Below are 15,336 nucleotides of genomic sequence, written 5' to 3' on the forward strand. Positions count from 1 at the left end.
TTTTCATACATGAGTTTGAAAACGACGGATTTGTTAAGGGAACAGGGCACGTACCACTTCACATTAAATTTAGCTATGTTGTAGTTGTGCTAGTTGTGAGTTTTAAATCTTGTAGCAGGTTGTGCTAGTTGTGAGTTTTAAATCTTGTCTGTTACACTTATTTTTAAGAAATTACAAATTTTAAATTTATATACTTATATTACAAAAAAATTATATGAAAATTGTCAGATCTTTCTTATTTCGTTATTGCTACCAAGTTAGTGAATGTCATTGAAGCATCAGTGAAACGTTTAAATATTTTTTTAATATTTTTAGTGTGTTTATTGTATAGTATCTGATACCCTTATATAAAATTTTTGGATCCGTCGCGGTTGTTTGAAAATATTTATATTCGAAGTACTGATGCTTGATATTGTTCACTTCTGACCTTCGGCAATTCTTTACCTTTGTTTGTTGCTTCTTCAACTGTGAAGCCAGATGAGGTTTAAAAAAGCTGTGTTTTTCTTTTCATGGCAATAAATCTTCATGCACTAAATTTGAAATTGGGTTTGATATAGAATAAGATGAGCATGTGAAGAGAACAATGAAGGTAACATAAACTTGAACAATGGTGGCTGCAAATAAGAAGGGTGAAGCTGTAGGTGAAGAAGAAGAAGATGTAGGGCTGTGAGGTATTTGTTCGGGCTCAGCATCACTCAATAGCATTACGTAAATGTTTGAATTTTCCTTTTGACTGTTCTATAAAAAAAAAAACTGTTAAAATTTTATGGATACAACTATTAAGTTTCACACCAATTTTTCTTAAATGAAAGGTATAAGTTGGTACACTCCAAAAAGAATTTGAAATTTGAATTGTTACGTCTTTTAAAGTTGTATAAGTTGATATTCTCTCAAGTTTTCTTTTGAGTTATTTAATCACTCAACGAAACTCAAATTTTGTATTTGTATTAGTCCTTGGTTTTAGTGTTAGATGGTTCAAACTTCAAAGAAGAGGCTCGCTCTTTTGGGGTATGATAAAGGCTATGGGAGATTGTGCATTGTCATTTCAACAAAACCAACTTTATTATATCCAAACTCAAATATTATTTTATTGTAGTTTTATACTATGTGAATGTTCAAATGTAAGATCAAGTTGCAGTTCTTATTTAACAATAACAATATAACAATATAGGTTGAAGATATGTTATACCAAATTCAAATGGGGAAAGAGAAATTTTGGAAAAGAAAGAAAAGTGGGGGAGAAATGGGAAATGAATTGAACTAATTTTATGTTTTTCTTTTGTAGAACTCAAAGGAATGCCTTTGCGTGAAGTTAGATAAGTACAATTCTTGACCGTCCATTTCTCTAGATTTTTGCCAAATCTGCAAACCAACGAACAACCCGCCGCAATTGCCTAATTACATAAAGCCCCCTGAATAATTAATGTATCCATTTCATACCCCAAGTGATGTAAGAACCCAACCATTCACAAACTTCATTTTAGAAATTAAGCTATTTGATTTCTTATCAAATCACTTCTCTTTTTTAGGCTTAAAATAAAGTTGCATCTATGTGTTTAATCTTGTTTGTATTTTGAATTTGTTTTTCTTCCATCTATAACATTTCCATATTTAAAAAACAAAACAATATTTGAATGTTACTTTTTGTTAGTATTTTAAATTATTAGTGAAATGTAAATATAAGAAAGTAAGAAGATTATAGGCAAAAGTAATAAACAAATGTGTTATCAAACCGAACTCACACTTTTAGATTTTAAATCCGGAGTTAGCTTTCAATTTAATGCATAAATTTTAAAAAATGTTATAAATTTATCCTAAAATTTAAATTTGATTTTTAGATTTCAAGATTTATACGGTTAATTTTGACTCTTTAAATCAATTAATTGAGAGTTAAAAGTACAAATTTGAAAACCCAAATACTAAATTGAAATAAAATTCAAGGAATCGTACCATTTAAATCTAGATGGAACGAAAACCATCCCAAAAATTTAAACATAAAAATGTACTATTTTTCTTTTTTAGAAAGTCTCCATTCTCGATTAATTTCAAAAGAGAATTCACTAATTGGATATCCATATTAATATATTTATATATTTATACATACATATAACACGATAATTCATTAACCAGATGCTCAAACAAATTTATGAATGATGACCATAGAACTACACACCTGCCTAATTGAGTTGGGCAGATATTTTGTTTCTAAAACAAAAGGGTCGAAAATTACATTACAAATTTAATTAACAAATATCGTCCACTTTCCTCGTCGTTTATCCTCCAATCTCCCTCTGTTTTTCTTTTCTTTTTCCTTTCTTCTTTCTCTGTTCTTCCTTCACCTTCTTCCTTGCATCTGACCGCTGTTTAAGGAGTGGCAACATACAACAGTGTGATCATGTCGTCGATTGCCCTCGATCCTCTCCTTTACCACTGTGCTAAAGGCAAACACAGGTTTCATCATCGTCCTAGATTCAATATGCTCAGACCTTGTTCCTTTACTTACTGTCCCAATAAGCTTCTTTGTCATGGCCGAAAGAGCTTTGTCCATTACAATTCTTATAGGCCTCCTACTATTAAAGCTACCACTACTAATGCCCCCACATTCCAATCTACGGATGTCTTGTTCAATGAGACGTTTCCTCTCAAGCGGAACGAAAAGGTTTGAATTATGTCTTGTGATGTGGGAGGCTCTGTTCTTTGATTTGTGTGGTGTGATCTGTTTTCTTGCCGCTGGGAAGTGCATTCACTTTCGGAATGATAATTTTTTGTTTGCATGTACTTGCTTTACTTAAGAATTTGGGAGGGTTGGATTTAGTTAGTTTTTTGTTGTTGATTTGAGCTTGTAGTTGGAGGGAAGGATCTCTGTCAGACTAGCCCAGGGGAAGGACCACAATAATTGGGAGCTTACTGTAGGATGTAACCTTGCTGGGAAATGGATTCTTCATTGGGGGGTGTCCTTAATCGACGATAGTGGCAGGTATATCTCGTTTTAATCTATGTTCCTTTGGGTACGAGAAGAAACTTGAATTACTAAAAGAGTTACTGATGCTGAGTTTGGTTCGTTGATACTTTTCCTTAATTTAAAATAAGTTGAATGAATTAACCTTGCAGCGAATGGGATCAACCTCCTAAAGAAATGATACCACCAGGTTCAATAACCATCAAAGTACGAAACAGTCTCTTGGTTCCAATTTCTAAAATGTTCTTGCATTGCCTGCAGAAGTGTAATTCCTATTATATTTTCAGGATTATGCTATTGAGACACCCTTGAAGAAATCATCCTCATCCTCTTCGGGAGATGTTCATGAAGTGAAGATAGATCTTGCTCCCGACAAAACTATTGCAGCTATAAATTTTGTTTTGAAGGTTGTTATTTTCAGTACTTAGCAATTCAGGACCTCTGTCTCTACTATTTCCTCTTTGGTCCTTGATCATTCTCGTTTTTAATATTGCAAGTCCTTTTGGTGAATGGGACTTCTTATTTTTGGTAGTGCAGGATGAAGAAACTGGAATTTGGTATCAGCACAAAGGGAGAGATTTCAAGGTGCCTCTTTTAGACTACTGTGGTGAAGATGGCAATAAAGTTGGAACCAAAAAGGGCTTGGGTTTATGGCCTGGTAGGAGTGGTCCTTATGATATATATGTAATGTTTCTCTTAATTTGGCTAGGCATAATATTTTCTTTACTTCGTTATTTATCCGATTTATTCTTCCATACTTTTCCATCTATTGTTTGTAGACTTGTAGTGTTTGGATAGAGCTCCTAATTAATCATGCTATGTGTTACAAAAGAATAAACTTGTAGTCTTGACTTGAATCAGACTGTTAGATCTCCAATCATTTACACCTTCAAAAGGAAGAAGTCAGGGAAGGGTGTGATAGGAATTACACAGAAGACCAAGGGTGGGGAGGTTCTTGGGAGGGAACCCACCCCTGATTAGGTATATAAGGAATGTTTGGGGGATTAGCAAACTGGGTCATATTTTGGGTAAGGTTGTTGAGGCTTTGGAGGAAAGGATTCCAGCCTTCTCGAAGGAGCTGGAGAATAACCTTGGCATTTATTTCTGCCTTTTCTTTCTTATTTCACTGTGTTGTCCTTTAGCGTATTCTGTGGATATCTTGTGAACTCATCTGGAATTTATCATGAATAGAATCATAGCAGAGTACTGTTACTGTTTCTCTATTTTTGTTGGGGTTTTACTGAGTTTCATGGAAGGAGTCCTAACACAGACATTGAGCTGAACCAGACTGATAGAGATAACTGAGTTCATGTTCATCGTATATCTCCATTCAATTGAGAACCACTGATGAAGCTTTGTCTCCATTTCTCTTTAGTGTCTCTTCTGTTATGTTCAATCAGATTTGATTTAACAATAAGAGTTGTAAATTTTAGCTGTTGAACAGGAAGACATCCTAAGTGATTTCTTACAGTAAACATTCTTAGAGCACCAAACTAAAAAGTGTGCCTATGGTCTTCTTGCAGTTTGTATCGTAAGTCCTTTCCTTGCTTCCACTGTGTACTAGAAGGATTTAGTTTAGTTAGTGGGTTGTGATTTTTAAATTGCCTCAGAACCTGTTTAGTGTTTCCCTTGTGTTGATCTCATTCTTTCAGCTGTTATCTCATTCTCATGTGGTAGGATGCACTACTTAAATTTCTTCAATTGTAGGGGCTTTGGGTCAGCTATCCAACCTCCTTGTCAAAGCAGAAACGAATTCTAAAGATCAAGGAAGCAGTAGTGAATCTGGAGATACGAAGGAGGAGAAGAAGTCTTTGGAAGGATTCTATAAAGAGCTGCCTATTGTAAAAGAAATTGCTGTTGATAATTCCATCAGTGTTTCAGTTAGAAAATGTTCTGAAACAACCAAATATCTTCTGTATTTGGAAAGTGATCTACCCGGAGATGTTATTGTTCACTGGGGAGCGTGCCGAGATGATACTAAGAAATGGGAGATTCCAGCTGCTCCTCACCCTCCAGAAACAACAGTATTCAAGAACAAGGCCCTGCGTACGCTGCTGCAGGTGCATTGCAAAATTTTTCTTTCCTGAAATTGAGTTTATACTGATTGCTAAATCATCAAATGCCTCTATCTTTTGTTTTGGAAACAGGATAGTTATTATTGTTATTATTATCTAAAGGCCGCTATATAATCTTTCATTTTATGAGTATTCTTTTCTGGGATTATTGGAAGAATTAATAGAAATTTGATTGTAGCCTCTTTTAAGTTCTTGAACTATGTGGTGAAAAACGAGAGTAATTGAGTTATTGTTCATAAATTTTTTGATCTGCTGCAGACTTAGCTGTGGTTGATGTGAATCTTCTGGATAATGGAAAAAAATGAGTGCATTGTTTTATATTAAAATAAGAAATATAGCCTAACTCATTTGGTTAAGACATATAGGTTCAAGGTTTGAATCTTCCTAGTCCCTACCCTTAACTTTATGTTGGACAAAAAAAATTCTAATTTTTACAACTAGTGAAGCTCCTCATCCATTTTCCATTGGGGAAGAGAGGGTTTTCTTCTCTTCCTTTTCTTTTTGTTTTTCTTTTTTTGTGTGGAATCCAGAGTTGTGTACTTTGTGGAGTTTTGGGGAAGAGAAACAATAGGATATTTAGAAGAATTGAAAGGGATTTGGTTAATCTTTGTTCACTTTTGAATTTTAATGTTACTCTTTTGGCATCGGTGACGACTAATGAGCCCTTTTGTAATTATTTGCTAGGTTCATATTGGAGGTTTTTTCTCTAGGGTGCTTCTATTTGTAGGTTTAGATTGGAGGTCTTTTATTATTATTATTTTTTATGACATCGTATCCTTTTGCTTTTTCTTCTTTCAGAACTCATGAGTGATCCATATTTTATACATTCTTTGCTCACATGTATTTTTCAAAATTTCAATTCTTCATATCTAAATTTTGTATAAAATTCGTGTTAAGTTTTGATTTTCATTCAAGAATGTTGTACTTTTGATGCAGCCAAAAGAAGGGGGGAAGGGATGTTCTGGAGTTTTTACCATAGAAGAAGATTTTGGAGGATTTCTTTTTGTTCTCAAGCAGAAGGAGAACTCTTGGTTAAACTATAAGGGAGATGACTTCTACATTCCCTTCCCAAGTTCTGGTAACTTGTCTAATCAACAGAGAAAGAGCAAATTAAAAGACACTAGAGCATCTAAAATATCTGGAGAAGAATCTGAAGGAGTTTCTGTTACTGCTTATACTGATGGAATTATCAAGGAAATAAGAAATTTGGTTACTGACATTTCTTCACAGAAGACTAAAAAGAAAAAAACCAAAGAAGCACAAGAAAGCATTCTTCAGGAAATTGAAAAATTGGCAGCTGAAGCCTACAGTATCTTCAGAAGTTCTGCTCCAACTTTTACAGAGGAAATAATTGAGACCCCTAAACCTGTAGAACCACCTGTGAGAATATCCTCTGGCACAGGTTCGGGCTTCGAAATTTTGTGCCAAGGGTTTAATTGGGAATCTCACAAATCTGGAAGATGGTACATGGAACTTAAAGAGAAAGCTGCAGAATTATCCTCCCTTGGTTTTACCGTGTTATGGTTGCCACCTCCAACTGAATCTGTGTCACCAGAGGGGTACATGCCGAAGGACCTGTATAATTTAAATTCCAGGTATATTAATATATTTATAAAAGATTAAAATCTGCATGACTTGATAGTTTTAATATAGGTTTCTATGATAACACTTCATACGAAGAAACATATAGAACTTCATTTTTTCCAATCCGCCCCCAGTTTAAAGAAATCTGTTAAAGTGGTCTGGGGACTTCTGGTTTACTATTTCCCTTCATATTTAGTAAATTGAAAGAACAGAAGCTATCATCATTACGAGGAGGTTATCCAAATTTTATGTTTGCCGACAGTCTACTTTGTTCATTTCAGATATGGTAACATTGATGAGCTGAAGGATGTTGTGAAGACGTTCCATGATGTTGGTATAAAGGTTCTTGGTGATGCTGTCCTAAATCATCGCTGTGCACATTTTAAAAATCAAAATGGTATTTGGAATATATTTGGTGGTCGCTTAAATTGGGATGATCGTGCAGTTGTTTCAGATGATCCACATTTTCAGGTTTAATTTTTCTTGCCTTCTGTGAGATGCATGCATTTAAGGTTCTATACTCAATTTCCTAATTATAATTTTTCAAATATTGCACGATGAAATGAATATAAAAAGATATAATACTATGTAACTGCTAAAAAGAAAAATACTTTTTTGAGTAGTGCCGCTCCTTTATGAATAATTGTCAATTCTACATTTGTGATCTAAGATTAATCATTTTATATTTTGGGTAAAGAATGAGAGAAATTTCTTTCAATGTAAACCGTGTGTGGGTATCAAACTATCAAATTGAATGGATTGTCAATGATTTCTGAAAATGTTGACTGCTTTGCATGCAAGCAAATACTTCTTATCCCCATCCTTTTATGAAAACTTGAAAACACGTACAGAAAAATGATGCTAGATGTTACCCTTCGCAGGTGTGTAAATGTCTCATTAAACTTTTAAATCATTAAAACTTAGACATTGACTTCATTTAAATATTTACAGTTTTTTCAATTATTTATGGTTACTTTGACAGCAAATTGATTGTTCATTTTTCATGTCATGTGAAGGGTAGGGGCAACAAAAGTAGCGGAGATAACTTCCACGCTGCCCCCAACATTGATCATTCACAAGATTTTGTGAGAAATGATATTAAAGAATGGTTACTCTGGTTAAGGTCAATTCCCCAATCAACCCTTTTTGGCTGAACTATTAGTTTCTGTGGAACTTCTATTTATCTATCAATTTTTTGTTTTCTATGTGAAGACCTTATCGTACTAGAAAACAAACTTTAAGGAGTATTCATTAAGTAATGTGACCTAAGTTGGACAGAGTGGTGAAAAGAGGCTTTGGACTCAACCTAGAGGTAGAGTTCAATGCCCTCTCATCGCATAGGCTGTTATTTGAGATGTATACCTTGATAGGTGCGAATCTGATTAGATATCATTTCTCTCTAAGAACAGCTTTCCTAATCATTTCAGATGTCTCTTTTGCACCTTGCTTTTAAAAATTAGAGTAGCACTGTTTTTATGCATATGCTTGTGGCTGTTGACATGCAGAAAGGAAATTGGGTATGATGGATGGAGGCTTGATTTTGTCAGAGGATTCTGGGGTGGTTATGTGAAGGATTACTTGGATGCAAGTGAACCTTACTTTGCTGTTGGTGAATACTGGGATTCCCTGAGCTATACGTATGGTGAGATGGATCATAATCAAGATGCTCACAGGCAGAGGATCGTTGATTGGATAAATGCTACTAATGGAACTGCTGGAGCATTTGATGTTACTACCAAAGGGATCCTTCATTCTGTAAGCTTTCATTTAATTATCTGGTTGTCAAATCTGCGGCATATGTTCTCTGAGCTTATTCATAATTTTTCTTGCGACTATGTTTACAAGAAAGAGAAATTTTGTTCTTTTTTTTGGAGTAAAAGAAACATTGCATTGAAAAATGTAATCAGGAGAGAACTCCAAACAACAAAAGAAAGAAATTTTTTATTGCGATGTCATTATTTCTGCTTTCACTTGGGCTCTATTTTAAATATGTGTGACGGATTCAATTATAAAAATCATATTGTTGTTCGTTTGATGTAGATCTTCTACAAGAATCCCTAAAAACTTTTTATGCTTGCAACAAGTTATTGTAGAAATCATATCTTTCATTTTCTCTCAATGGAAGTTATTGTTTTCATTAAAAGGAAGGTAAAAAAGGTGAAGAAAAAAATAACGATATCTTCTCTTCTCTTTTCAGTAACTGTTTGGAAAATGTCTCTTACAGGCACTTGATAGATGTGAATATTGGCGATTATCAGATGAGAAAGGAAAGCCTCCCGGAGTTGTTGGATGGTGGCCCTCTCGTGCTGTTACCTTTATAGAGAATCATGACACTGGATCTACTCAGGTTTAAACATCTTTCCGTAGGAACTAGTTTATTGCTTTAAAGCTGAAATCCACTGGATGAACCATTCATTAGAGATACACTCTGATGTTTTAGTTTTGTGGATTGATAACCTAGTTCTACAACTTTACCCTTGGAATGGTTAATATTATACGAAATATCATTTTGATCTCTTGGTATTTTGGATCTTATTCCATTTTTTTCAGTAAATCTTCAAATTAGTTTTGTTGTTTGAAGTTAATATTATGGAAATTGGTTAAATTACAATATTAACTCCTATGCAAAATAAAAGACACCATATGGATACATTTCTAGAATATATGGAGATAAAAAGACTAAATTTTTTGAAAAGTTAACCATGCATGAATGGTATGAACCATTTTTACAATCTATTGAAAAAAAGAGGGTGAAATTTAGATGTCTGAAACAACAAGAGCTAAAATGGAATGGGACTCAAAAGTAACCAAAATGTTATTTTTAACCTATTAGTAAACTGATAATCATATTAATTCCTGTGATTTGCTGTACATTTCTTTTTGGCATTTAGAACCTACAATTTTCAGTAAACGTGAATTTACATTTCTAATTTCTTTATACCATATAGTATCAACCTTTTTTGTTATTCTATGATGCTGTTTTCTCATCTTGTAGGGTCATTGGAGATTTCCTGGAGGGAAGGAAATGCAAGGATATGCTTACCTCCTGACTCATCCTGGGACGCCATCAGTATTCTATGACCACATTTTCTCTCACTACAAATCTGAAATTGCAGCACTTATTTCTCTCAGAAAACGAAATAAAGTCAACTGCCGGAGTGTAGTAAGTATAAGTGAACTTCTCTAAAAAATTAAAAAGAAAAATTGAAGAAATTGACTACTTGAACTTTATTTTCCTAACCTTTCGCCTTCTTTGGGATGTTTTTTTTTTCTTTTTCACATTTATTGGATAAATAATAGTAATAGTAATAGTAATAGTAAAGGAAAGGACCTGAAAACAGAATATATTCTTTTTCCTTTTTCTGTATGAAGAAACTCATTACTTCATGGAAAGAAACGGAAAAAAGTGATGTAATTACAAAAGAATTTCCATTGTAAAGAACACCATGAAGCTGTATTCTGTACAAAAATACATAGAGTTGAAGGCTGAAGATTTATCCTTAAAGTTTCGAACATTCCTTTCCTTCCATATATGCCACGAAAGGGGCCATGATCGCACAGCTCCATAAAATACATTTCAGATTGGACAATCATTATATATCAATCTATGGAGTTGAAAATATAAATATACTAGTATAGACTCCCGATTCTTATGCGTCATGGTCAATTGACTGGTATATCATGAAGGCCAGTTTCTAGGCCTTTGCCATCTGATAAATGGAAGCTATAAAGTATGACGTCCATGTATAGACTGGAATTACAAGCCCATTGGTATTAACAGTGTTAGTTGCTGTTGCCAAGTGAATTTTGGAAAATGTACTGGCAGTTGCTTTGACTCTACTTCTCTCTTTTCACTTTTTAGACCATTGTAGTTCCGTAGTAAACATTCATTGGTCGCTATACCACAAAATTCCTATTGTCATATGCTATTGTAGATCGACAACAAATATAACTATGTTTTTATTACTTTGTAATGTATTTTTCAGGTTAAAATTGTGAAGGCAGAAAGGGATGTCTACGCAGCCATCATCGATGAAACAGTTGCAGTAAAGATTGGACCAGGCAATTTTGAACCGCCTAGCGGATCTAATGGATGGTCATTGGTTATTGAGGGAAAAGACTACAAGGTTTGGGAAGTGTCCAAGTAAAATTCAGGTGAATGACAAAATTTAGAAAATAGCTAACTTCTATGAGACTTAGTGCATGTTGGATGAAACTCATGTAAACTGTAACAGAAGACTGAAGATAATGCTGCTATTGGACTGTGGATAGGATATTTATACTGTTCTATATGTATCATACATATTCATTGGCTATAAGAGAAGCATTCATTGAGGATGCTGTTACTGTTATTGTAAAGTTCACCAATTGGTGGCTATGTATAAACTTATCAGCAGGTTAATAATATACAACAAGGAAATGTGCGGGTGATTGTATTATACTCACCCTTTTCCGCTTCAGCCTACTTTCTTGTTCCTTTTACTATAGTTTTTAAAAAGACCCATATTTTTCAAGCAAGGGAGGAGAGGTGTTTCCCATCCTCCTCGAGTTGGCCTCTAAACTTTTGTAATAATCACATATCTCTATGATTAAAAGTTGTTTCAGTCACCACTGAATTAATCTTACTTTAACAATTTTATCTTTTAAGTTTGTGTTAAATAGATACTTGAATTTTGATAAGTTTATAATTGATATTAAATTTAGAAGTATAATAAGTCCATAAGTTTATAATTGATATTAAATTTAGAAGTATAATAAGTCCATAAGATTTTGAATTTTGATTTTATAATTGATATTAAATTTAGAAGTATAATAAGTCCATAAGTTTATACTTGATATTAAATTTAGAAGTATAATAAGTCCATAAGATTTTGCAGTCTTTCCAATATTTAGCATTCTAAAATTTTTATGAATCAATTGAATATAATTACATAAATTTCAATTTTACGTATAACAGATTTAAGAGCATTTTTAAAAATAGTAGATTTTACAAAATATTTATTAGCATGGATAGTCAGTGATAAAGATTATAATTTTATTATAGCTTGTAGGTTTATTGATTTTTTCTAAAATATATCTTAGACACACAATAATAAAAGTTGAGGAAATTTATTAAATATTTTGAAACTTATGAGATACAAATATGACTTTAAAAAAAACCTAACACTCATAAATAGTAAAGTCACGATGGAAGTATAAATTTATTGATAAAAGAAAAAGTCATACACTTGTATGTATGTAGATGTGACATTATATCAACTCGTAGATAAAAATTATAACATTAAACTTTTGTGTATAATAAGAGAAATTACATTAAATGATAAAAGAATACTTTTAGAAAAAATAGCTTATAACACTTTTTTTTCCTATTTGCAAATTTTGTAAGTATATTATTTTTTAAAACTTTTATACTATATATATAATAAATTCTTGAAATATTAAAAGTATAAGCATTTCTAAAATAGCAAATTTGTAATCCTTACGGATTATCTAATAAGTTTATGACTTAAAAAAATGTGATATAAGTAAATATGGAAAGCTATTGAGTATATTTGACATTTAAAATATTTTAAAAGCTATTATAAAGTAAATTCGATTTGTTGAATGTCTGTTTTGTAAGCAACGGAAATAAAAAGAAAATTGCCAAAAATGAGGCATAAAAAAAAATCATTATTAGTAAATAACTGTTTTAACCGTCTAAATGACAAACGGTTCTCCCTTCTTCCCGCCATGAACAACCTTCTTCAACCTCTAATCTTCTCTGTTTTCCCTTTTAACATCTTCTTAAAACCCTCTTCTTCCCATCAAACAACAATTCATTCTCCAATCCAATCCTCAAGCGAATCCTTTGTGTTTCGCTTGAGGTTTATATTTTCCATTTAACCATTCTTTAGGCTGCCCCAATCCCACAAGAACATTTCATCAACCCATCAAAATGCATACACTTAGCCTGCTGCTAACATTGTCCTTGCTGGCTACTACTGCATTTGCTGACATTGGAGACTTCGATGACTACTGGAAAGCACGTGCTGCCGCCGCCGAAAAAGCTGCTGCTGACGCCTATGATCCTGATCCTGAGACCGTCGCCAACTCCGTCAATGCTGAAATTGCCCAGTAAGTTTGAAATTTTTAGCAACATAATTCTAGTATAAAGAATCATTATTAAACTCAGAACTGAGTTTGACGCAGCGCATCGAGTGGAAGGAACAGTACAAGGAGGAATTTGAAGAAATATGCAGGGCCATGTCTAGCCACTAATCCCATCGATCGATGCTGGAGATGTGACCCTAATTGGGCCCAGAACAGGAAGAAGCTAGCCGATTGTGTTCTGGGTTTTGGCCGCAAGACCACTGGTGGAAAGTTGGGTCCATACTATGTCGTTAACGACTCGTCAGATTCGGACCTCATGAACCCAAAACCTGGGACTCTTCGTCATGCTGTGATCCAAAAGGGACCTCTGTGGATCATCTTCTCTACCAACATGGCCATTAGGCTCTCTCAGGAGCTCATCATGACTAGCGACAAGACCATTGATGCAAGAGGTGCTAATGTTCAGATTGCTTATGGTGCTGGCATTACTCTTCAGTACATAAGAAATGTCATCATCCATGGTCTTCGTATCCATCACATTGTTGTTGGTAGCGGTGGAATGATCAGAGACGCTGTCGACCATGTGGGTTTGAGGACTATGAGCGACGGCGATGGCATTTCCATCTTCGGCTCCTCCAATGTTTGGATTGACCATGTGTCCATGTCCAATTGTCATGACGGTCTCATTGATGCTATTATGGGATCTACTGCCATCACTATATCCAATTGCCATTTCACTCACCACAATGAGGTAATAATGTTTCTTGCCTTGAAACTATTTGACTGATGGTTTTATATAATTGAAGTTAAAAGCTAAGTTACATACAGGTGATGTTGTTTGGAGCGAGTGACGGATACTCACAAGATCAGATAATGCAAATTACAGTAGCATTCAACCACTTTGGTCAAGGATTGGTGCAGCGAATGCCAAGATGTCGATGGGGCTTCTTCCATGTTGTCAACAATGATTACACTCATTGGCTTATGTATGCCATCGGTGGAAGCCAGCATCCCACCATTGTCAGCCAGGGCAATCGTTTCATTGCTCCTCCAAATGTATATGCTAAAGAGGTATTCAAATATTTAACAAACAGCTCAAGCAATTCATTTGTTATTAGTAAATTTTATCAAGAAACTAATAGTGGGTGTGCACTTAAAACATAGGTGACAAAGAGAGAGTACTCACCAGAGCAAGTTTGGAAAAGCTGGACATGGAGATCAGAGGGAGACTTGATGATGAATGGAGCATTCTTTGTTACCTCAGGTGATCAAAGCAAAAGAAGACCCTTCTCAAGGATGGATATGATCTCCTATAAACCAGGGACATACGTTAAAAGAATGACACGTTTTGCAGGCTCACTCGCCTGCTTCGTTGGTCGCCCTTGCTAAATTTCAACTACCAATTTTCTACCACACACCGCGATCGACAAAACAGATTCATGATATACTAATTCTTGGGGTCACTGCTCAACTAACGAATTTAGATTTTCCTTTTTTGGTTGTGTCAACTGCATTGGGTGAAGCCATAAACAAACACATTAACACATTCTTTATACTATTTGGCTTTCAAGAGCTCTCATATAACTGAACTTGTTTTATGATGAGCTCTTTTCTATTTCCATATTTACATCCTTCTTGTCACCATAACAATAATCATTAATAACATTTATGATTGCTGGATTTCAAAACGGTGAAGAAAGTTATACTCATGGGGGAAAATGAAATGAACTGTTTCGGAAGAACTTACCAAATGTTAAGTTAGATAAACGTAAATGTAAATAACATATAAAGCAAGAAAAGAAAGGTAACTTAGTGATTCTAAAACGCACTTAATTCGATTTGGAAATTTATCTAGAGGACTCCCCAACTTTTGTTCAAAATCATTGAGAATCTCACCAACATAACTAAGTTTACACCATAGATTATTTGAGTGGAGTAATCCAACTTCTCAAAGAATAATAACAAAGAAGAATACTGTAATTGAACATTAGTGCACATCAATCACTTCTTCCACATGCATATATACTAATTATATAGTCTTCAAATCTGAGAAGGGCTCTTGGTTGGTCTTCACTGTTGTTCTAGTTCTAGGTTTCTATCACACTTTCTAGTTCATTTTCTGGTTCTTGTACTGATCTACACTTAGTTATAATTAGTTTGCTGTTTGAAAACCTTATATTGAAAAAATCATGTGATATTTTGATATAAATTTTTAAGAATCTATAAAATAATCCATGTTAACTTGAGGACACCTCCACAAACCATGAAATTAATGAGTCATAGGACCAATTATTGAGATTCATTTTAAAATACCTGGATTAAATAAAATAAAAAAAAATTAGAGCTTTTAACTTTTGGGTCAAAATAAAATCTCTCTTGAAATTTTGTTGGTCACAAAATTGTTTAAAATAAATATATGAATTTTTGTTTTTCTTTTTCAAAATTGAAATACATCTCTGTAGAAATTTTAAAATTCTTTAGAGTACAGTATATAAACTTATATAAATATCTCACAAACAGACTTTTATTGATGTCTATCAAAGTTACTTTTACTACTCATGCAAATAGTTTTATACATTTTCTATTCACAAATATATATTTTTTTAATCGTAATTTGTATATTTGGTC

The 15,336-nt window shown here is 33.7% G+C and overlaps 2 protein-coding genes across 2 annotated transcripts; both read left to right on the forward strand.

Moving 5' to 3' along the window:
• Nucleotides 1-2,153: 2,153 nt before the first annotated feature.
• Nucleotides 2,154-11,083, forward strand: LOC101202976 (alpha-amylase 3, chloroplastic). Its single transcript, XM_004135146.3, has 13 exons — nt 2,154-2,659; nt 2,847-2,977; nt 3,112-3,166; nt 3,247-3,366; nt 3,497-3,617; nt 4,667-5,019; nt 5,971-6,629; nt 6,900-7,089; nt 7,635-7,741; nt 8,124-8,373; nt 8,843-8,965; nt 9,614-9,781; nt 10,605-11,083. The coding sequence occupies exons 1-13, from the start codon at nt 2,396-2,398 to the stop codon at nt 10,764-10,766; spliced, it is 2,703 nt and encodes a 900-aa protein (XP_004135194.1). The 5' UTR covers nt 2,154-2,395; the 3' UTR covers nt 10,767-11,083.
• A 1,251-nt stretch (nt 11,084-12,334) lies between these two features.
• Nucleotides 12,335-14,406, forward strand: LOC101206497 (probable pectate lyase P59). Its single transcript, XM_004135414.3, has 4 exons — nt 12,335-12,732; nt 12,808-13,459; nt 13,537-13,779; nt 13,873-14,406. The coding sequence occupies exons 1-4, from the start codon at nt 12,554-12,556 to the stop codon at nt 14,095-14,097; spliced, it is 1,299 nt and encodes a 432-aa protein (XP_004135462.1). The 5' UTR covers nt 12,335-12,553; the 3' UTR covers nt 14,098-14,406.
• Nucleotides 14,407-15,336: the final 930 nt, after the last annotated feature.

The sequence above is a fragment of the Cucumis sativus genome, chromosome 5 (genome assembly GCF_000004075.3).
Source record: "Cucumis sativus cultivar 9930 chromosome 5, Cucumber_9930_V3, whole genome shotgun sequence".
NCBI lineage: Eukaryota > Viridiplantae > Streptophyta > Magnoliopsida > Cucurbitales > Cucurbitaceae > Cucumis > Cucumis sativus.

Bases quoted from the DNA above. Each gene is read 5' to 3' on its own strand.
- LOC101206497 (XM_004135414.3), top strand. From the start codon at position 12,554: ATGCATACACTTAGCCTGCTGCTAACATTGTCCTTGCTGGCTACTACT. The intron at 13,460-13,536 runs GTAATAATGTTT...AGTTACATACAG, and splicing joins ATTTCACTCACCACAATGAG to GTGATGTTGTTTGGAGCGAG. The intron at 13,780-13,872 runs GTATTCAAATAT...CTTAAAACATAG, and splicing joins CAAATGTATATGCTAAAGAG to GTGACAAAGAGAGAGTACTC.
- LOC101202976 (XM_004135146.3), top strand. From the start codon at position 2,396: ATGTCGTCGATTGCCCTCGATCCTCTCCTTTACCACTGTGCTAAAGGC. The intron at 2,978-3,111 runs GTATATCTCGTT...TTAACCTTGCAG, and splicing joins TTAATCGACGATAGTGGCAG to CGAATGGGATCAACCTCCTA. The intron at 5,020-5,970 runs GTGCATTGCAAA...CTTTTGATGCAG, and splicing joins CCCTGCGTACGCTGCTGCAG to CCAAAAGAAGGGGGGAAGGG.